The sequence below is a fragment of the Onychostoma macrolepis genome, chromosome 24 (assembly GCF_012432095.1).
Source record: "Onychostoma macrolepis isolate SWU-2019 chromosome 24, ASM1243209v1, whole genome shotgun sequence".
Lineage (NCBI taxonomy): Eukaryota > Metazoa > Chordata > Actinopteri > Cypriniformes > Cyprinidae > Onychostoma > Onychostoma macrolepis.
The window spans coordinates 9,111,883-9,134,243 of record NC_081178.1 but is presented as its reverse complement, the minus strand read 5'-3'; the positions used below and the strand labels follow the sequence as shown (position 1 = coordinate 9,134,243).

General features: G+C 36.4%; 2 protein-coding genes across 8 annotated transcripts in view; both read right to left on the bottom strand.

Moving 5' to 3' along the window:
• The window catches only part of tnikb (TRAF2 and NCK interacting kinase b), a 65,334-nt gene extending 50,540 nt beyond the window's left edge, over positions 1-14,794 (bottom strand). For 4 of the 6 annotated variants that reach the window (XM_058764816.1, XM_058764819.1, XM_058764818.1 and 1 more), the window contains exons 1-2: positions 14,461-14,794; positions 2,037-2,102 (exon numbers count right to left, since the gene is read on the bottom strand). In XM_058764816.1, coding sequence (XP_058620799.1) covers positions 2,037-2,102; positions 14,461-14,517 — 123 coding nt within the window. In that variant the 5' untranslated portion in view covers positions 14,518-14,794. The remainder of the gene's footprint in view (positions 1-2,036; positions 2,103-14,460) is intronic. The other 2 variants (XM_058764820.1, XM_058764821.1) reach the window with 1 other exon arrangement.
• A 3,825-nt stretch (positions 14,795-18,619) lies between these two features.
• Positions 18,620-22,361, bottom strand: part of pld1b (phospholipase D1b) — a 31,094-nt gene continuing 27,352 nt past the window's right edge. For both annotated transcript variants that reach the window (XM_058765891.1, XM_058765890.1), the window contains exons 23-26: positions 20,677-20,811; positions 20,257-20,410; positions 20,042-20,159; positions 18,620-19,953 (exon numbers count right to left, since the gene is read on the bottom strand). In XM_058765891.1, the coding sequence (XP_058621874.1) occupies positions 19,729-19,953; positions 20,042-20,159; positions 20,257-20,410; positions 20,677-20,811 (632 nt within the window). In that variant the 3' untranslated portion in view covers positions 18,620-19,728. The remainder of the gene's footprint in view (positions 19,954-20,041; positions 20,160-20,256; positions 20,411-20,676; positions 20,812-22,361) is intronic.

Genomic DNA, 22,361 nt, shown 5'->3' with positions numbered 1-22,361 from the left:
GCTAAGTATACATGAAGGGTGCCCGTTAGATTAGCAGAGTTCATCTTTTGTTGTGATGCATCTGTCTCATTTTCCATAAAAAGGAGATCAAATCTAATCACAACATTCTCATCATGTGAGAATGAGGGAAACGAAATCTAGCACCTGATAGGACATGACCCCTCCATACACCTTCACAATTGGGCGACACCTCAGAATCACACCTCCTACTGGTTTTCTCGGTATACTGACTGCACTCGCACGGAGAGCTCAATGTCAGGCCAAAAAACTTCTGCAAACTGCGGCTTTTCTCCGAGGACTTAAAAGCAACAATCACAACCACTTCCTCTTTCGCTTCTTTAATTTGTCTGATAATTCTGTATGCGTGCAGCAGATTCTTATTCAAATCTTAAAAGGTTAGTTCATCCAGAATTGAAATCTCTCTTATAATTTACTCATTCACACATCTCATACCTCAATGACTTTATTGGAACACAACCGGAATCCATCAGGTAGAATATTTATAAAGTTAATTTGGGGTTGGTATTATTTTCTTTTTCTCAAGAAATTAAAAAAAAAGTTATTTTAAACTGTAATAATATTTTACAATAATATGGGTTTTTTTACCTTATTTTTGATCAAATCTTGGTATGCATAAGACGTTTTTTTTTTGTTTTGTTTTTTTTTTAATCATTTTTAAAAAGTCTTATCAACCCCAAACTTTTGAACACACTGTAAAAAAAAAAAAAAAAGTTGAACCAACTTAAAATTAAGGCAACCAGCTTCAGCAGATTTTTGAGTTTTCTCAACTTGTCATTTTAAGTTTATACAATAAAAATTTGGGAATCTCCCACAAAAATAAGTTGAGCAAACTCAAAAATCTGCTGAAGCTGGGTAAAAAAAAGAAAGAAAAAAAAAACAGTGTTTTTTTACAGTGCAGTAGCGTACAATAAACACCGTCAAGCCCCACACTACATTTGAAGTCTTCTGAAGAAATATTATTGCTTTCTGTGCGAAACAGAGTGAATTATCTACTGCAAAAATTTGGTAAAACATACTTAGCCATCAAAATGTTAAACCACATTTGAATAAATCCAGATGCAAATTAAATATAGGGGATGGCATAATTTGAATTATATAACTAGAATTTTTGTCTGTTAGCTATCATATGGCTTCAGGTGATTTAAAATATATCATACAAGTTGTATGGACTAGTTTTACAGCACTTATTTGTAATTCAGTTTGTGTTTTTTTTTCATTGTACAGAAAAGAGCGGTATAAAAATTCCACCATTACCTCTCGTGTTTTACTGAAAGAAAAAAAAAAAAAAGTCATATGGGTTCAGAATGACATGAGGATGAGTAAATGATGACAGGATTTTAAATTTTTGGCTGAACTAATCCTTTAAAAGTATTGCATAATGACAGCGGTTCGGATTGACAGACTGCTTAACTGCTCCTAGATCACTGCTCGTGGCTTCAGTGTCAAATCCGACACTTTGATCAGTGATCTCTTCATTTAAAAAACAGATCAATAGTATTCTTCTTTCATCACGCATCAATCATACCCGAATTAGCGGTCTGATCGCTGTGGATGAAAACCAAAGAGATGATGCGAGTCTTTTTCACCTTCAAACAAAACAAGAAACACCAAACCAAAGAAGTTCAAGCACCCCAACCTGTTCAGACCATGTCAAACCATGCAAAACTTTTCACAATGACCATCAAAAACTTAAACCTTATATTTTCCGAAACGTTGTTTGCAAACAAATCACCCTATCCAAATATGCACTTAAGGATTTTTCAACAGAAGGGGGTGAAGGATGGTTCAGAGAAATGGAAAGAAGCATAAGAATAAGTCTTGACACGTCTGAACATACCACACGTATAACGCAAGAGTTGCTGAGCCACTAACAGGTAAGTGCAGATCTTTAAGGGAGGGAGAGGGAAAACTTTGGAGCAAACAGCTGAGGGAAATACAAAACATGTTTCTGAGACTGAACTGGATAGTTCTATTGAGCCAATCAGACGTTTGACTTATCGTACACCATTATTTACCTTATATACTTGTCCGTAGGTCCCATTTCCCACGAGCTCCACCAGCTCAAATATGCCCGCAGGGTCCTGAGGGGAGAAAATAATAGAAGAGGAGATTAGCTTGCATTATCCTGTCATTGAACATCAAGGAGAATCACACATACTGTATACACTGAGGTCGTCATAAATGCTGACACTGCAGTCATTAGACCTAACAAAGCGTGTCAATTAAAGTTAAATCTGTTTGCACATTGAAAATAAAAGCCTATTACAGTACCCAGTGAGCCAAAGCCAGAAAATTAATTTTGAGGCTAAATTACGTCCTAATTCCTGCAAACCAAAACAAAAACTCCCCCCCCCCCCATATTTCAAAGCAAATAATAATAATAATAATAATAATGTTCAGTCTTTTCATACCAATAATCAGTTACCAGTGTGCTTTTATGCAGAAAATTCTGCCTTATTATTGGAAATGTGTGCAATCATGCCTGACTTAAAGATATTTTTAGCACAGGAACCAATAATATCTACCTGACTGTGCCGTTTCTATTTAAAAGTGACAGCAAAACACATTGTGTGTTGGTGGGAACATAAAAAGCCAACAAGACTGAAATCAAATCACTCTTATTTGTCATTTTCAGTTAATAAAACTAAAGCAGTTAACAGAACTGTCAGAGTTCAATTCAGCTCCAACAAGCATGATGCTCATGAAAATAAACACAACCAATAAATAATGCAACACACCTGGAACAATAAGCAAGACATGTTGCCATGGTAATCCGACAATAGCTGCCATTCATGTCACCAGAGGAGTAATTTATGAAATATGGTTCAGTGAATTCACAAAAACATGCATAACTGCTAAAGCTGAAGATGAAGCTGTTGGAACATGAATATAAATTTACTGAATGGGATTTTCAGAAAGAACAAGGTGTGCGTAACTAAAAATTCAAAGGCAATACTATGGTAAATGGTATCTTGGAGAAAGGTGTTATTGAAAAAGGTTCATTTGTTAGCCGTTATCGACAGCCCTGCCTTAAAGTGCAATAATGGCACCTACACTCTTGATCAATGAGAATCTCAGAGAGGCGGATCCAATATACTTTGGGAAATCCAATTGGCTGTATTCCCACTAAATGACTTCGCACTTGAATATGGTAGTTGCGTTGCGGTCTATGCAGGGTCAGAGAGCTCTCGGATTTCATCAAAAACATCTTAATTTGTGTTCTGAAGATGAATGAAGGTCTTACAGGTTTGAATCAACATGAAGGTGAGTAATTAATGACAGAATTTTCATTTTTGGGTGAACTATCCCTTTAAAAAAGATTTATGTATCAATTAAAAGCTGTTCTTTTTAAATTTCTGTTAATCAAAGAATCCTAAAAAATGCACAACTGTTTTTGACATTGATCATAATTTTTCTGAGCAGCAAATCAGCATATTAGAATGATTTCTGAAGGATAGTGTGACACTGAAGATTGGAGTAATGAATAATTTGTCAAAACAGGAAAGAAATACATTTTAAAATGGAATACAGTTATAAATTAGGATATTTCACAAATACTGTTTTGAGACTCAAAAACATTATAAATTTTACCGACCCCAAACGTTTAAACAGTACTGTATGACCTTTGGATATACTACAAAAATCATTTTCTTATATTGTTTTCCAGTAACAATATCTAATACCGTGATATTCCCTAAAGTACTTTTTTGCACTATTTCATCTGAAGACTCAAGAATCATTATAAATTGCTGCCAGAAGGAAGTATGCCTGCCTTGGAACAGCCGGAAACAAACATGAATTTACAGTCAATTAAAAGCACATGGGTACAGGCTAAAAGTGGAATGACACAGTATAGTCAGCTCAGATTCTTTAAAACCAAGCGTGAGTTTTAACACCCTGCCAGAGTCAGTGTGGGAAGAATTAGGTCAGCACAGAGCTCGGCGTTCGGACAGAGACCTTACTCTCAACGTCACTGCTGCCGGTTGTGAGCGGAAACCCCATCAATCTCACCACTGATCTGAGACCCGACGGAACATGAGCTTCCCAAATTACACACCTGCACCGTCACCGTACCTGCAGGAACATCATCTTCCTGTGATTCTTTTTAAATAAACACTCACGTATCTATCTTACATAACTCGTGCATGTGCCTGAACCTGCATGACACTTCGTTCCTGAAATAAGATTGTGAAAACATACAGTTCTTTACAGAGAAACACGCTGGTGAAAGGAAGGGTATATATATCCATGCTTAACATCAATTTTGAGACGTTTGTTCTCTCGAACAGAATGTTTTGCCTCCAAAACACATTCCTACAGATGGACAGGCATGAGGAAAAACTGCTGACCAAAATGAGACCACCACATTGAGATGCTTAAAGTGGCGCATGTTTCTCCAGGCATTCAGCAGTTTTAAATGATACACCATTACTTCTGCTGCTTCAACTGTTACAGAAAAATAACACAATGAGTCAGACTGTTTTTTTAAGAAGCAAGTTCATATTTCTCATGGAAAGACACCTCAGGCATCAGGCTAACATTGACAGAGTACACCAGCAGTCCATCAGTGCAAATGCAGCACCCTCTGTATTTTTCCCTTTCATTTTCTCTAGGGATTTAAAAAAAAAAATCCTCAATAAGCTAAGCTCTGAACCAAACCAGCCAGCTTTTAGATGATTCGCAACAAAATATACCTGAAAATATGAAAAAGGTACCATTTGTACTGTAAAAAAAATATAACTGAATAAAACAAACATTACAATTTAAAATGACAATACATTTGAATTTTTTGTAAATGCATACTTTATTAATTTAATATAGAATAAAATATTATTTTAATGTTTTTGAAAGAATGCAACGTACCAAGGCTGCATTTATATGATCAAATTTGATATGTTTATTATGTTTTTAATATTCAATTTAATTTATGTAAACAATAACAAAAAAGTAAAATATTTACACCACTGTTGAAAAGTTTGGGATTGGCAAGACATTTTTTTATTATTTTTTTAAGTCACTTATGCTCACCAATGCTGCATTTATTTGATCAGAAATACAGTAAATAAATTCCTAAAATATTGTAAAAAAAAAAAAAGATTGTTATTGTTAAAAATGTAATTTCTCTATGGAGAAAATGAATAGGAATTTACTAGGATTTGCACAAATTAAACTGTCTAAGAATTCTCAGAATAACCAACTTCACAAGGCGGAAACATACTCTACACAAATGCAGACATTGGGCTTGGCTCATACACTGAGGGTGTGCAGTTTTGTTTTACATACAGTGAATTCTTCCATTACTGTCACAGTAACAAGTACTCAACCATAGAGTTGATTCAAAAGCCATTAAACCAGTACTCAGGTTATTCAAGTAGATTCTATAAGCACGTCAATTTTATCTTGGTTACTTTTTCAATTGTTGCTCCACCATAAAAGTAGTTGACCAAAAAGAGAAAACGAATTTACAGTATGTACTAACAGCAACACTGAGAACGCAACTTGCGCGTTATGTTATGAATTTTGCTCGGACACATTTCATAATGCAACAGTGCATAAAACTGAGCATAACATTTGCATTACACTATGTTCTTTGCACAAAAAACTACTACTTCACTATTTTTGTATAGTTTTGAGGACAAGGCAGTGTAGTAATGGTATATAGCTATCAATGGAATCAAAGCATGCTTCAGTAACACTGTAGCTTTAAACCCCACCTGTGTCATTAGCATTTTGGCAGGGTCAATCCCATAAGGACCATAAGTTAAATGGTCCACTTTTTGAGTGGGAGGCCATTCACTTGATCTCTTGAAAACACCAGTAAGGAAGGGGCCCATATGCAAAGCTTTACTGAAGTGCTGAATGTTAAGCTTTTAATTAGAAGTTCTGGTTTTGTACAACGCCATGTACTTTTTAGTAAAACTTACAAGACTTTAAGCAAATTAAAAGTGAAAACCTAGTATGTCTTAGTATGTGTTTTGTGGGATTTGTATGAACATAATGAAACAAAAATTAACAGGCCTGCAATAAATAACTGATTATTAAAAATAAACTAGAACAAACCCCTGAAACGTCTTTAGTACTAATCTGAGCTCTCCAATGGAGAAGTTGCATGTAAACAAACCCCTATAGTCTAGAGCCATGTGACTGTGCTGTGTGTATTAGAAATGCATCTTCAAAGGATCTTCTGAAAGACCATTGGAGATTAGAGCATGTTTAGACATGCCATGTTGAATGACAGCACTGCAGCTCTGCACAGCAGAACAGAATGCCTAATAAACAATAATATACCTGAGAAGGGAAGCTGAACCCAATGACCGGGGCAATACAGTAATGCAACACCAGTAATTACATTTCTTGTTAATCCTCATGCAGTTAATCACCAGCTGTAAGAAGAGCAGGCATAAAAAGAATAGTTCACCCAAAAATGAAATTCCACTCATCATTTGCTTACTTTCATGCGTTTCCAAAACTGTATTTCTTTCTTTTATTCCATGAAACAAGCTGCTTTTAACACATAATGAAAGTACAGGGTTCAATAAACCCCACAGGGTTCAATAAAAGACCAATAGCTATGTTTCCATGAAAAGTTACGAAGTAAACTTATGCGCAAAATTGGAATATCACATAAAACATTTGCGAATAAAGCACCATTTCTATCCAGTGAGTTGAAAGGAACAAAATTGTCACTTCCTGATTAACTTGCGCTAAATATCACAAAGAAAATTCAATTTGCTGCAGCAGGAGAAAGCACTGTATATAATAAATAAATTGCAAGCTTCAGAGCGCACAGACGAAACGCGGTCATGTTATTTTGTTTTCGGAGCCTGCTGTTTGGGAACGCACTTAATTCGGTAAATAGCTTTGTTTCCATCCACCTATTTTTATGCACATTCTGGGATATCGCGCAAAAAACGCTGGATGGAGGCACAAAGATGCGCATAAATTCTAAAATACGCATAAAAAAAACGTATGCGCTCAAGACGAAAACATGTGCATAAACTATAATAGAAACACTTTTACCATTTCGTCTGTGCACTAAAAATTATTATTCCAATTTTGCACATAAGCATAATTTGTAACTTTGGATGGAAACATAGCTAATGTGTTAGTGGTAGCCATTAGGGTTGCAAAATTCCGGGAATTTTCAAGACTGGAAACTTTCCATGGGAATTAACGGGAATAAACTGGAAATTTGCTAAATTGCAGGAACTGGGAACTTAAATGTAGTTGAGAACAAAAACTTGCAGCATAATCTTGGTTAAAACAACCAGATTTAATGCAATTTCATTTTAATTTCTACTCTACACATTGCTCAATCGCACACAGCACACTGCTTACTGCGGGGCTAGAGGCCACGCCCCCTACATGCACTGTGCTTATCTACCATTACATGCACAGATCATTTCTTAAATCCTGCACACAAAATATCAAAATGTCCATCTTGGTAAGTATTCATATAAATTACATGAATATTACAAAAAATGTTTAAAACTTCCTTGTGCTGTGTGTAATATACTCTGCAACTAAATTAGGCTATACCATAGTAAAAACAAATACACTGACTGAACAAACGTTTAGGTGAGATAATAATAAAACAAAAGTCTAAAAATGACCCTCCCCCCACACACAATCTTTCAAGTAGCTCAAATAGTAGAGCATGGCGCTAGCAACGCCAAGATCATGGGTTCGATTTCCAGGGAAAGCAAGAGCTGATTAAATGTAAAAACTGTATCTTGAATGCAATGTAAGTCGCTTTGGATAAAAAGCGTCTGCCAAATGCATAAATGTAAATGTAAATCCTCTCTAGTCACCTAAGAGGGGGATTCCCCTACATTTTCTCTGAAGCCGCACTTTCTGCATTTGAGCCCAAAGACTACATCGAAGTTTTGATATTCTAAATATATTTGATCTATGGGATTCACGTTTAACTAGTAAATACCAAAAAGTGTTTATACAGTAGCTAGACAGTTTATGAGGTAGGCTATGTGCTATATAGCTCAAGCTGTGATGCTCCTTCTGCTAGCAAGTTTTCTGTTATCATACAGAAGTGCAGTACTGGTCAAAAGTTTGGACACATTACTATTTTTAATGTTTTTAAACATTGCATATCTTTTGCTCATCAAGCCTTCATTTATTTGATCAAAAATACAGGGAAAAAAAACAGTGATATTGTGCAGTATTGGTGGTATTACAATTTAAAATATTGGTTTTCTGTTGTAATATACTTTAAAATATAATGTATTTCTGTGAGGCAAAGCTACAGTCTTCAGTGTCACATGATTCTTCAGACATCATTCTAATATGCTTATTTATTATCAATTTTGGAAACAGTTGTGCTGCTTAATATATATATTTTATTATTATTATTATTATTACCTGTGATTCTTTTTTCAGGATTCTTTGATGAATAAAGAGTTTAAAAAAAAAAAAAAACATTTATTTAAAATAGAAATTCTTTTTTAACAATACACTACCATTCAAAAGTTTGGGGTCAGTATCTTTTCTCTTTTTTTGAAATAAATTAATACTTTTATTCAACAAGGTTGTGTTAAATTAATTTTAAAAAAGTAGTAGCAAAGACTGATATTGTTAGAAAATATTTCTATTTTGATAAACTGTTCATAAGTTTTTATTCATCAATAAATCCTGAAAAAAGCATCACAGATCCCCCCCAAAAATGTCATTTTTAAAATTTGTATTAGTTTGCATGCAAGTGAGCCTATGATCAAAAAAATATATAATTCTGTTTGTATATGATACAGTTTTATAAATTTCCAATTAATTCCCATAAATTCCCTTAAATTCACGGTAAGATTCAAATTTGGAATATTTCCAAAGTTCCCCATGGAAAGTTACCGGAAATTTTCCGCCCCTTTGCAACCCTAGTAGCCATGCACTATTTTCTGAAGTAAAACAAATTGCTTTGTGAGAGGAACAAAGTGAACTTTCAAGTCAATATTCAATCAAAATTTTCCATCTCAAATCCGACATCAATGACGCCAAATGCCATTTGCTCTTTCATGTCACATGACCAAGTGCGACCAAGAGTAAATGAGATATGAGCACTTTATTACACAAAATAAAGGTTCCAAATAGTGTTCGCAGTGATGCCAAAAAGAACCATTTTTGGTTCCCTAAAGAACCTTTCAATGAACAGTTCTTAAAACAACCATTTTTTAGTGTGAAGAACATTTTCTCTGTTTCCACTATAAAGAATCTAAATAGAAAGGTTCTACAGACGTTAAAGGTTCTTTATGGAACCACAGATGCTAATAAAGAACCGTTAATTGTTATGCATGGAAGAAGGGCGACTTCAACAACAACTTCAAGTTCAATCTGTTCCTCAAGATTTGGAAATAAAGTCATACAGTCCCCTTTCATGGTCTTTTCTTGAAGTTGACAGCATGTGGTCACCATATGAATTCATTATATGGAAACAGCAGCATCAACATTCAGCTAAACGTCTTTTGTGGAAGAAAAGTCATAGAGGTTTGGAAAAATATGCATGTGAGTAAATGAAAACAGAAATGTAATTATTTGGTGAAATATTACTACAAGATACCACAGATATTTCAAAGCGGATCCCAAAACTAAAACATATTATCATCTTTCTGTATCCAAAAAATGCTATAACAAAACCACTGGGAAAAACACAGCAAAAATTTCCATTTAAGGAAACTTCTCCCAGATATAAACACATCTGGCAGGACCTCCAGTGCTCAAATAATCACAGAACCTCATTAGTGCTTCATTACAGTGATTCATTACTCTTGACGGTGCTTCAGTGATCATCCTTAAACCCAGGAATCCCCCCCACAACCGCCATCTCTCCCACATTTGCTCAGTGATGAGGAGGTTATGATGAACGATTGCTCTTTGGTGATAACAGGACTGATAATCTTCCTACATGCAGGAGGGTGAGTATTAGCTTTTCATATGCACTTTTATTGAGTAACATTGCCCCGGAGCACAAGAGGCAGATGCTGCTGGCCAGAATCACAAGATAAGGAAACGACGAAAAACACTGGCTGACATCTACAGCTGGGACTCCCCCCGCCTCCCCTTGACATGACTCTGGGATGTAACAGTCCTTTACCTATTAATTATTCACAGGAAAAAACATGAGGCTGGAACTATATGTTCGTTCTTCAATGCTGGCAAAACAGGTTGAACATACACACACACACTTTCTGTAGAAGTAACATCACACTGCGGCTAAGAGAAATGCAACCCATCAGTGACATTCAACAAGACTTTTAAACCCAATGGACGGTGATAATAATTACTGTTATTCTAGTATTTAATATGCAATTATAGTAACTATTATGCTCTGCTATAAGGCTATATTGGTATTTTATAATATGCTATTGAAGTATTTATTAATATTTTGAATTGGTTTTATTTTATTTTCAGTTTGTATTTTTGTATTTTTTTTTGTTTTTTTTAAGTTTTAGTAAATTTGTTGTGCATTTGCCATTTCTTATTTATTTTATTTGTAAATATTTCTATTTAATAGCTTTAATTAATTTATTTTTTTCAGTTTAGTAATTTTTGCACCTCACCTTAAAGGGATAGTTCGCCCAAAAATAAAAATTCTGTCTTGAATTATTCACCCTCATGTCGTTCCAAACCCATAAGACCTTCGTTTATCTTCAGAACACAAATTAAGGTATTTTTAATGAAATCCAAGGGCTTTCTGACCCTGCATGGACAGCAACGCAACTGACAAGTTCAAGGCCCAAAAAGGTAGTAAGGACATCGTTAAAATTACGGTTGAACCACTGATGTCACATGGACCTTTTTGGGCCTGAACATGAACTTATTTTCATCTAATATTTATTTTATTTCAGCTTTACTTAATAGTTTTAGTTAACAATGACAATACTGATTATAACCTGTTTGTATAGACCTAAGAGCTGATTTGATGCACAGTCTGCATAACAAAAATGTCAATTCTGTCATCATTTACTCACCCTCATGTCGTTCCAAACCTGTATGACTTTTGTTGAATATGAAAGATGATATTCTGAGCTGTCAATGGAACCAAAACAACATTGGACCCCATTGACTTCCATAGTACATGTAATATCTAGTAATATCTTATTTTATGTTCCACAGAAGAAATTCATACAAGTCATACAATGACATGGGGATGAGTAAATCATGACCGAATCAAAGGTAAATAAATGTTCTTGTCAAAGGTTAACGTGATGTAAAGTTCAGTCAAACCATCATCTGGGACTATGCTATATATGTAGCACCAAGCACACTGCCCAGATCTGTGTCAGCGAAACATAAAGCATACACTTCCCCTGTGAGGCAAGACCATGCGCACTGTACTGGGTGACCTAATTTTTAAGCACAAAAGATCCTGCGAGAGTGGCGAGCTCGTGAGCAGACATGAGGAAAATAGCTTTGCCCATGGGTAGCGGCGAGGGAAAAAAAGAATTAAAGATACCTCACATGGAGAGACACGGGAAAGCTTGAGAGGGCCGCTGTACTGTTTCTGAGTCTAGAGAGTGTCTCAAATGCCAAACGCCTACACAGCGATGTAAACACAGACACGGTCGCTCAAGACGACAATCAGGCATGGCGAGTGTTTCCACAGCGCAACCAAACCGAAAACGACAGATAAAACTCTGACTAATTCAGAGAGGAAACTTTCCATTCATATACACAAGTGTGAAATAGTTTTTAGTAAATCCTGAGCCATCTGATGCAATGGCCTTGAAAACAGTCAGGTGATGCTAAACAGTCACAGGTTAGCTGCAACCTTTACATTACAATATAGAGTAAAACCCCTCTCGGCTTCCCACAGTCAACTGATTATCTCACAAATCATGTCCAGACGTGACTCAAGCTGCGCAGGTAAGATCATGTTGCATAACTAACATGCCTACAATCAGGGTGTCATCTCACTCAACAGATCTGACACAAGCCCACAGCAGGAGCACACTGTCTGTGAGGAACAGCACTACTGCAGCATTCAGAGACTCTGCACACATCATATAGAGAGCGTCTACAAACTAGAGCATCCGAAACAAAGAGCAGCACGAATCAGGCCAGCATTTCCGCAGAATTTTGTTTACAAGTCTTGAAAACATGTTCTAACACCCAAAGTAATTTACAGTTGCGATGAAAGAGAAGTAGTGACAGGTGTTTTCTTCTGTATTGTGACGCACAACTGAGTGTAACGAATTATTGAGAAACATAGGGCGGGGCTTTGGTTTTACGAATCTGTTGTCTGATTGGATTTTGAGGTGTTGGAATTGCAATCAAAAATGAAATGAATGTTCAGGTGTTCTTTTGTTACTGTATGGTTAGTTGTTGTGCGGTCATAAATAAGAAAATTCAATAATAAAAAAAAAAAACTAATTACACCCAGCACTGAAAAAAAAAAAAAAAAAAAAGTAATGAATGCAAGCTTGGAGTGGCGGGGTTAATGATGGGAGAAGTCCTGCGTACATCAACAAAGAAATTAATTTTTACCTGGAAGATCCAGTTATGATTAAAAAAATTACAAAAGAAAATAAATATTAAAAATGAAACGTATACATTGATAAAATCCTTTACAATTAGAGCTACTGTATAACATGCATTTAGAAAATAGATTTGGCATCATTATGAGGAACAAAGTGCAAACATTGCATACAGAATGTCACTACGGTGTAAACTGTGTAAATATTCATTGATTGTAATGAGCGCTGTCTAGTTTTGAATGGGTAAAGGAGCGGCCACACTTTCATTCCATTCATATGCATGTGAATGCAGTAGACAAGTTTCACTTTTTGCTGTGTTCCAAAGTTCAAGTTTTGTTAACTTTGACCAGTAAATTTGTCTCGTGTGAAGACGAGTGCCCAATAAAAAAATTTATATGTCATAGCATGACCTCTTAGCTGAGTTAAATGAGTAAAAGCTGCAGGTGTGCATATATATATATATATATATATATATATATATTTTTTTTTTTTTTTTTTTGTATCTTTTTGCATTTGGGATGTATTATTAATTTTACGTTTAATTTCTTCTTTTTTTTTTAAAGACACAGGAGAGCTTGATGTCATATAACGAACAGTGCAATTTATAATTTTGTATGCTCAAAGTCTAGTGTCACCACCCCTTAAGTCTTACTAGAATCAGATAGATTTAAAAATGTACTTTCTCTCGTCTCCTGACCCTTGTATTTTTCAAATACAAGTGAAATCCAGTCTTTCCAGTTTGAATCTGTGCAACCAGGAGTTTTGCATGACGTTGAAAAAGTTCCCAGTGCAGACTTCGCACATTTTCAAGTGGGGTACGTGAATTTGTTGCATTGATCAACAGAAAACCCCTTGTCTTGAAAATGACTTCTGTTGTGAGCTGTGCTTTATACATCTTTGCGCTATTGCCAAAAAACAATGGATTTGTTTTACTGAAATGTGACCAAGTCTTGCCAGATTCAAATTTGAGGCATTTTATCCTGCCTCCGGGCACTCGTACGTTAACTACCAGTTTGATTCCAGCAGGTTTTAAGGGCCAGTGATTTTTCCTGTTGGTGGGAAAGGGGATCCCATCAAGCAGAGCATCCAAAAAACCAAGGAACTCAGCATCCAGATCACTCAGCAGCCCACCGCACACCGCTCTTACCACCCAGCCAGAGAATGAATGTATGTCACAGAGAAATGATCTCAAACAGACTGAACAAAAGACAGACAGAAGCTGCAAATCCAACACAATGTGTGCACAAGTTTAACACTAAAACAACTTGATAGTATATCATTATCATATAATGGCGGGGACCAGAAGTGATGCTGTCTGCAATGCACACATTGCAATTTATTACAGGCCTCACACAGCATAGATATCGGTCGGATGAATACCAGATACAGTCTGTGTGTTTCAGTGTAAAACATCCAGCTATAATTTCACTCAGACGCAGAATAAGGATGACGCAAAAACACGACAAACTGCTCACGGTATACAATGCGAAATTTGACAAATAAAATGACCATAATCACTTCGGTTTGCGTTAAGGGTAAAAATGAAGGACTAATGTTCATTGAATAGGATGTTTCAATTATTATTCACACATTCATGCCGCATAAGGAAGAACTCCAGACGAATTGTGTAACGTTAGTAATAATAATAATATTTTTTCCACCGCTATTATTTCATCAGATGCTCGAGGACTAACAAATAGTGCATCTTTGTGTTCAAAAATATTTTATAAAATATTTTTCTCATATTTCTAATAATAAAACATGTGTCTTAAATGAACATATCTAATAATGTAATATTTCTACTATTACTAAAACGGTTCGTGCATCTCTAAGCTTTGTTTCTCGGTCAGGTGCATGAATATCAGCTCCCATATTTCCCCTCCATCATTAATGGCGAGATGCTGAACAATATATTTCACCCATTGGAAGTCAAAACATCTCACTGTATCTCTCCACTCACCCGCAGAGCAGACAGGTCGATCTCATCCAGACTCCTCGCAGGAGAGTCACTCGCCATGATTATCTGTTATATTCAACAATATAATGCCCGCAATAACATGAATACAGACGCCGATCTGATCCGTGTAATACACCAAACAGGCTGGATTGACTTCAGTCGGAGCAGATGAAGCTCCCGGATGGTGCGGAGCCGCTGTTCTTCGCGATTCCGGGTGTGTAAAACCGAATTAGCCGCTATAGGACTGTATGTGAAGGAGACATCTCGTGCTAGTACCGATGATCTGCTGCCGCACGAGTCCAAAGCACCAGCGCCAATGGACGTGTGAATCAGGGCTCCGGCGGGGAAGGCGTGTCAATCACCAGCGTTTCTAGGGCGTGGCCTCTGAGTGAAAGGCGGGGCCAAACTCAAACAAACAATGTACAATAGCATCTATATATATATCTATAGAATGAGTTAACATGCTTGACAAACTGAACAACATTTGTAGTTCTTTTATATCTGCTTTTTCTTCAGCAGACTGTGTGTGATTTTTGCTGTAGAATAAAACCTGAAAATTGTACTGTAATCACAGAGCTTACTACTATAATCTGCTGATCACAAAACCATAGTAAAACAAACAAACAAAAAACAGCTAAACCAGCCTAAACTGGTTGGCTAGTCTTAGTTGGTTTAAGATGGAAGTAGCTGTTTTAAGTTGGTCTCCCAGCCTGCCCTGCTAAAAAAAAAAAAAAAGCAATAGAAACCCAATAGAAACCATCACAGAAATTCTAATAGTTTCCATTAAAATACCATTATAAACCATTAGCTTTTTCCAGTAAAACCATTACAAAATTCCTTTTTGTAGTGTGTTTTGGGCATTTTTCCAATAGGATTTAACATCCCACCAATATCCATCACATACCAGTAGACACCATTATAGTTTCCATTAAAACCAATACAATTCCCATTATAACCATTAAAACCATTACATTTTCTATTGTGTTTTGGTCCGGGTTCTATTGGTTTTTTCAGCAGGGTGACCAGCCAAGACCAGCCTGCTAGCTCAAACCGGCCAAAACACCTTTAAAACCTCTATGCAAATCAGCAATGATGACTACTCTGGAAAACCATCCAACCAGCTTAGATTTCTTTTTTTTTTTTTTTTACAGAATATGGCGAATTCGCTAAGTACCAATGCAGGGGCCAGTTGCATAAACATAGTCACCGTGTTAAGACACCCTAGCAACCAAAATAAGAATGTTACAACCTCTCAGAACACCTTAGAAACCACACAGCAACTCCCTTGAATTGTGACAGTGAGTTGTGAACGGAAAGCCACTACTTAAATTCGCTTCAGAAAATGCATAGATGTTGTTGTGATTATCCAGATGTATTGAGCAGCTTATAATGTATAAAAGCAGTCAGAAACAGGAAGCCGCACTTCAGACAGCGAGTGAGCCACAAACAGCACACTTCCTCTCACCTTCCGTTTATGTAAGCAGTGCGATTTATAAACACCTCCTCCTCCCCCCACACCACCTTCCTCTCGCATTCGCCTTGGCAGAAAACATCCTTTATGACACACTCAGTCTGTCATAACGGCAGTCCCATTCAATGCCATGAGCTCGGCTACATTTCATAATTGGTTTGGTTAGTTTGAAACTGTGGCAATGAACCATGTCTGTTTTTCTGTCTATGCATTTATATGTCTGTCTATCTTCAATAACTATCTGTCTGCCTGTCTGTCTGTCTGTCTATCTATCTATGAATGACACAGTACTGCAGTGAATAGTGCTCCATCTAGTGGTGCATGTTTGAAATCATTCAGTCACATATGAAATTTAATAAGGGATATTAATTATTCTGAAGGAATTATGTGCTGGAATGGGGGAGCTCAGAGTATAAGACAAATTATTCTGCCAGAACAGACGGTTTTCTTAGAGATTATGAAAAATACACACAAATGTGCCTTACAGGAGTCTTGAAATCATATTCTGTGCCTTTTTAAAGCTTTTCCCACAACATCTTGTTTGTAAAAATCCATGTTTCCCCAGAGTGAATCCCTGTCAAGCATTCAGCTAGTGTGAAGCCTACCTTGCGCAATAGCTTTCATCTTATCAGCACAGACTCTGCTATGTGTGTGCTACATTTCTCTCATTCCTCTCCGCTTTGTTCCACAAGACAGCTTTGTTCCTCAGTGACTTTTGCCTGTAAAAACAGGCCATTTCTGTGTACTTGAAAACCTGATTGGGTTCCTGATTGGGCTTTATCTGTTGCAACAGCACCATTAGCATTAACGTTGTCTGTGAGAAAATGTTTTGTGCTGACAATGCAGTCACATTGCAGTGGTTTGTGCAATAGCCTGCCTTTATGATAAGATCCTTTGTATATGTGTGGCTTAGCCTGATCACATTACATGCCTTCAAACCAGATTTGCTTCCATTCATGATCGTCACTATTGTTTAGATCTTCTCTGAAGATTTGAGGAAAAGGGCGATTATCTTTCTTCCCCTGTCTAATGGACAGTGAATTAGCTAATAGTGTTAGCAGAGCAAAATCATTCACACTAGTGCATATATCATTAAAGACTTTGCCATAATGGTGCTGCCGTCTGACACACATATGTTCTGAGATTTTTATTAGGAGTGAAACCCGTGGTTATGCAACACTTTCCCTGTGGATTCCCGTGAAGATTGAAGTAGGTTAATCAGGCCTATTATAATAAATGCGAGGTTCTTAAAACAGCATCATGTGGATGTAATAAACTAAATAAAAAAAAATAAAATGTGTTTTATGTAACTGGTTGTCAGGATATTAATAATTTAAAAAGACCTATTAGAAATGAATGAAATGTAGAAACTTTAAATGACCCCTGTGAGGATTTGACTCATCCTTGTGGGAAAATATCGTACCACACCCTCTTTCTAGGGTTCACAAATAAATATATTTAAACACCTGGTCAGATTTTAAACCTGATAAAAGTGATCTCGCTTTTTTTATTGTAACAAAAAGGCTCACAGGCACACATATCTGAGGATTTTAGAAACAATGTTCAGACATGCATGAGCCTGAGCACAGGACGGCATGCTTTTGTAATAATCCTGACCTTTATCTCCCTCTCATTTCTTTTCAGTCAGACAGAAATGACACTTTGTGTATGGACTTGTTCTCTACAATAACAGAGACCTGCTCAAGGCAAACTTTAGGCCAGTTATGAGACCATCATTCTAATAATAGAACATTTATACACTGAAACAGCACCTAATTTATTATCAATTTGACAGTCAAATGTAATATTTGTATGTGAGATTATTAAAGATTCCAAACTCACTCGTCAGGTTTTATAGCTTTATAATTGCACTGGTGAGTTTCTCCCATGTGACGCCCAATGACGTGATATGTGCACTATGTGAGAGGTAGGTCAAAGGTCAGGAGATTGTATCAGAGACTGTTGCTCAGCTGTACCTCACAGACGGCAGTCTGCAGGGAACATGACAGCTGTACATATCCCAGAGAAACACGTACACACCCCCCCCCACACACACACAGACCACTGAGACAGTAAGACAGTGTTCACACATTCAGTCATTATCAGACACCCCAGACACACACACACACACACACACACACACAGCCGCAGAACAGACATGATGTTCCAATCAACCATTTGTGTAGTAAATCCCAACACTTTGATAATAGATAGATACTCAGACAGACAGACAGATAGACAGAAACTGCTGATAGATAAATATATAGACACACAGACAGACAGACATATAGAGACTGCAGATAGATAAATATATAGACACACAGACAGACAGACATATAGAGACTGCAGATAGATAAATATATAGACACACAGATAGATAGACAGAAAATGTAGATGGATAAATATATAGACACAGACAGACAGATATATGATAAAAGCACAAACAGATATTTTAGATAGACAAATACATAGCCATAAACAGATGGAAAGATAGACAAATGGACAGACAGACAGATACTGTTGAAAGACAGATAAATACAAGTTTCTAATACATATCTATAGACAAACAGATAGATAAACAAATGGATAGACAGAAATACAGACAGTTAAATAAATGGACAGGCAGACAGACAGCATCCATAGTATCTGTCTGTCTGACAGACAGACAGATAGATCCACCTACAGACTCAGTTATGTGAAAATTATGATTTAATCATCTGTGTAACATCAATTCACATATTTCATAAACATCCCAACACAGATCATTTGTGTTTTTGATGATACATATTATGTGCAAAAATGCAATTAATGGGGAAAAGGGTAAAAATACATGAGGAAAAGAAGAGAGAGGAATTAGTTTCTGAAGTACTACAAAAGTGCAGATACACAGTCAACAGAGCAGGCATTTAAATGCTTGGCTAACAACTGTTACAAAATACTTGCTGCATATTCAGAATGCGGGACACACATGCTGCAGTCTTACAGTGACATGGAAAGACTGAACAGTTTATTTAAACCGTAGCAGTTGTGGCTGATTCAGTACTTTTAAATGGAATGTGATGAGCAATGATTTCATTACTTCAAGAACGGATAGTAAATTTCATTAAAGCTCCAGGCATGTTTTTACAGTATAAGTCTGGGGATAAGTCTAAATACTAGTCTTATGAAAACAACTTGGTTTGGTCATAATAGACAAATGCTTTGGTGGGTTTTAGTTCAAAACCAGCATTAAGAACACAGTAAACAAATAAGGCCACCAAAACATGGCAATTCGTACCATAGGAAAGCAACATTTAATGGACCATGTCCACTATCACAGAACCATAAATTACCTTGAGATATAGTACACATGGAATGTTTGCACTTCATATAGAGAAAAGATAAAAGTTACACATACATAGTTGGCACTTAAATGCAGAGAATAATACCTATTCAGTGCATGTTACAGGACACAAAACCGTTCAATAATGAACAAGAAACCAATATACAGCATCCAATCAGGACACCAAAGTCTTCACAAAAACATCCATATCACCATTTTATAGGATTTAGGAGAATAGTTCATAAAAAATAATATTAGTTGCATAGTGTTAGAATATATAAACAATCAAGCTTCAAACAGGGATGAAACAAACCAGTCTGGTGTCCAGGTGGGTAAACAACTTATGGCTGAAGCGCCTTCAGATCAAATTTTCGGTCTCAGAAGTGTTTGTTATATAATAAGAAGGCTTAGGTCGTTCCTGGTACGTCTGCTTGACTTGCAGTTTATTATTTTATTCGGGTGATATGGGCAGGTTCTCTCACGTCCACACGTCCATGGGCACCATGGCTTCTTTTGATCCGATGGGTGGCAGAAGGTTCTGCTCGCTGAGGAACTGGAGAGGGAACTGCACCAGGAAGCCTCGAATCTTCTTCAGCTCCTCTTGAGCACGTGCATGGTCCTCCTTCTCCAAACCAGGCTTAGAGAGGAAGCCATCCAACTCTAAAATTGACCGAACATCACTGGACGGCAAGCAGCGGAACACCTGGAGGAGATGGAGACGTTTCAGTCAGGTTATATGAAAATAAACTTATAGATAGATAAATATTTTGTGTGGGAAACTTTAAGCTGACCTTCTGGTAAGTAGTTGCATTGCGGGCAGCGGTGGTCATCCACACCTCCTTGTAAAACTGGTCACTTATAGGGTCTGTCACATCAATGCTGGAGTCAGTGTTGGCGCCAAGAATCATCCTATTGATTTCAAAGGAAGTAGAAAACATCTTTAAACCTTATTTGCATGTTTCTAAAAATGCTAAATGCAAGAAACAGACTTGAATGAGTCCTGAACCTGAAACACTCCAGCCGCAGACTCAATCCAAAGCGTCCGGCCTGATACTCCTGAGAGTCCATCACCGACTTCACAGTGTGGATATCTTCAAAGATGACGGCCACCTCACTGTCTCTCTTACCCAGCATGCTCCGGTCATTGATATTAGCAGAACCTGGCAGATACAATGTACATTTATGATGAAAGTACTGAAAATGCAATTTTAAGATTTAAAGTAATAGACTACAATACTACATCTTAACAGCAGGAGGAGGCATTTCATCTCTGTCATTCTCTGATATTAACGGTTTACTTCACATTACCACAAATTACCACAGCAGCAGTTTCATGATTGCCACATCAGTTCTATTAGCACATGTGTATAGATGATACACACTCATTATGTGTTTTTCCTGTCTGCAAATTTCTATTTTTACTCACCAATGATGACGGTGTTGTCATCGGCAATAAGCATCTTGCTGTGCACATATATCAGTTCAGTCACCAGCTTTCCCTCCAGCTCAGCGTGGGTCCTCAGACCCCCAAATGAGATGTAATTCATCCACTGATCACCCACTGCAGACACACACAGAGAGAGAAAGACAGCAAATTATCTTTTTAGGGTTTTTATACATTCATGTTGTGGTTTGATGTTTACAAGGAATCGTTTACAAGAATAGTTCAGCCAAAAATAAACCTTGTGTCATTTACCTACCTAACTTATTCATCTGTGTAAAAAAAAATAAAAAAAATATTTATATTATATAAATTATATGAATATAAATGTATACTGTACATGTATATACATGTAAATATTTTCAAACTATATATTGTAAATGTATATATATATACATAATAAATATACACAGTACACACACATATATTGTGTAAACAAAAACTTTATTTTGGATTTTGGATCGTTTGACAGCACTAAAAAGAACGAACAAAAAAAAAAGACAAAAACACAACAAAATGCAACAACAACATCCATTTTATTTTTTCTGTATGCTTTTGTCTGTAGTATCGAGAAATATTGATTTACATTGGTTAAAACAGTCCAATAAAATTCTCTTTAACTTTTACGCCTTTGTCAAACTATTTCACACTGTTTTTGAAGCAGTAACTACAATAATAATAAACTTTCCAACACTGACATTGTCACTGAACTGAATCAACATTAAACTGAATAATGAAAACTTTCTTGTATAGAGCTGCTTTATAGCTAAAAATTGAAATTATTTCAGAATTGATGAATTTTGCAACATTAAGACCATTATTTTCCTTTGTATTACTGTGAACAATCTGTCTTGTATAAAGCACTATATAAATAAACCTGTTTTACTACAATAATGTATTTCAATAAGTACCTAAAAAGTAAAGGCAAGAAAAGTAACATAAAAGTGTGTGCCAAATGCATAAAATGTAAATAATTATTATAACATAAATCATCAAATATCAAAAACATGATGATCACAGGCACAGAGGTTAGACTTAAATGATTTTCAGATCCAGCTTAGTTAAATTAAAAGTCATTTAATTTCGACTGGGATGTAACCAGTGAACATGGTGATGTCTGAGTAGTTTGCTCTGTAATTATTCAGTCCATTTTAACCCATTTGATCTTTGAGAACTTGGACTTTTTTCGCATGTATTTCCACACCCCTTACATTCACACCACACAAGGAGCTCAATAGAGGCAAGACGCGTTTCCTTCCTCTGATACTTCATCCGCTGGCGTTACAGTTGTACAGTGTCACTTTAAAGTGTCTTACATACAGCTTAATCTCATATTAAACTTCTTGTATATTTCCGCATTGTTATTTGATTTGAGCAGAAGGCTATGCAGTTCCACAGCACAACTCTAGCTATATTTAGAACAACGCCAGACCAATTATACACCACAATCAAGCTTCTGCATTTTCAGAAAACAGCGATATGTATCTGTATCCGTATTCGGGACACTGTGGGAACACTCAGATCCAGTGAAGCTGCAACAGAACACCAACAATGTGCTGGATAATTCAAACAGAGAAACTTCACTCCTTCCTTTCTCATGGCGGGGTTAATAGGTACAGACTGACCGCTCTTCACCACATCGACACTGCAGCAGACACACACAACACACA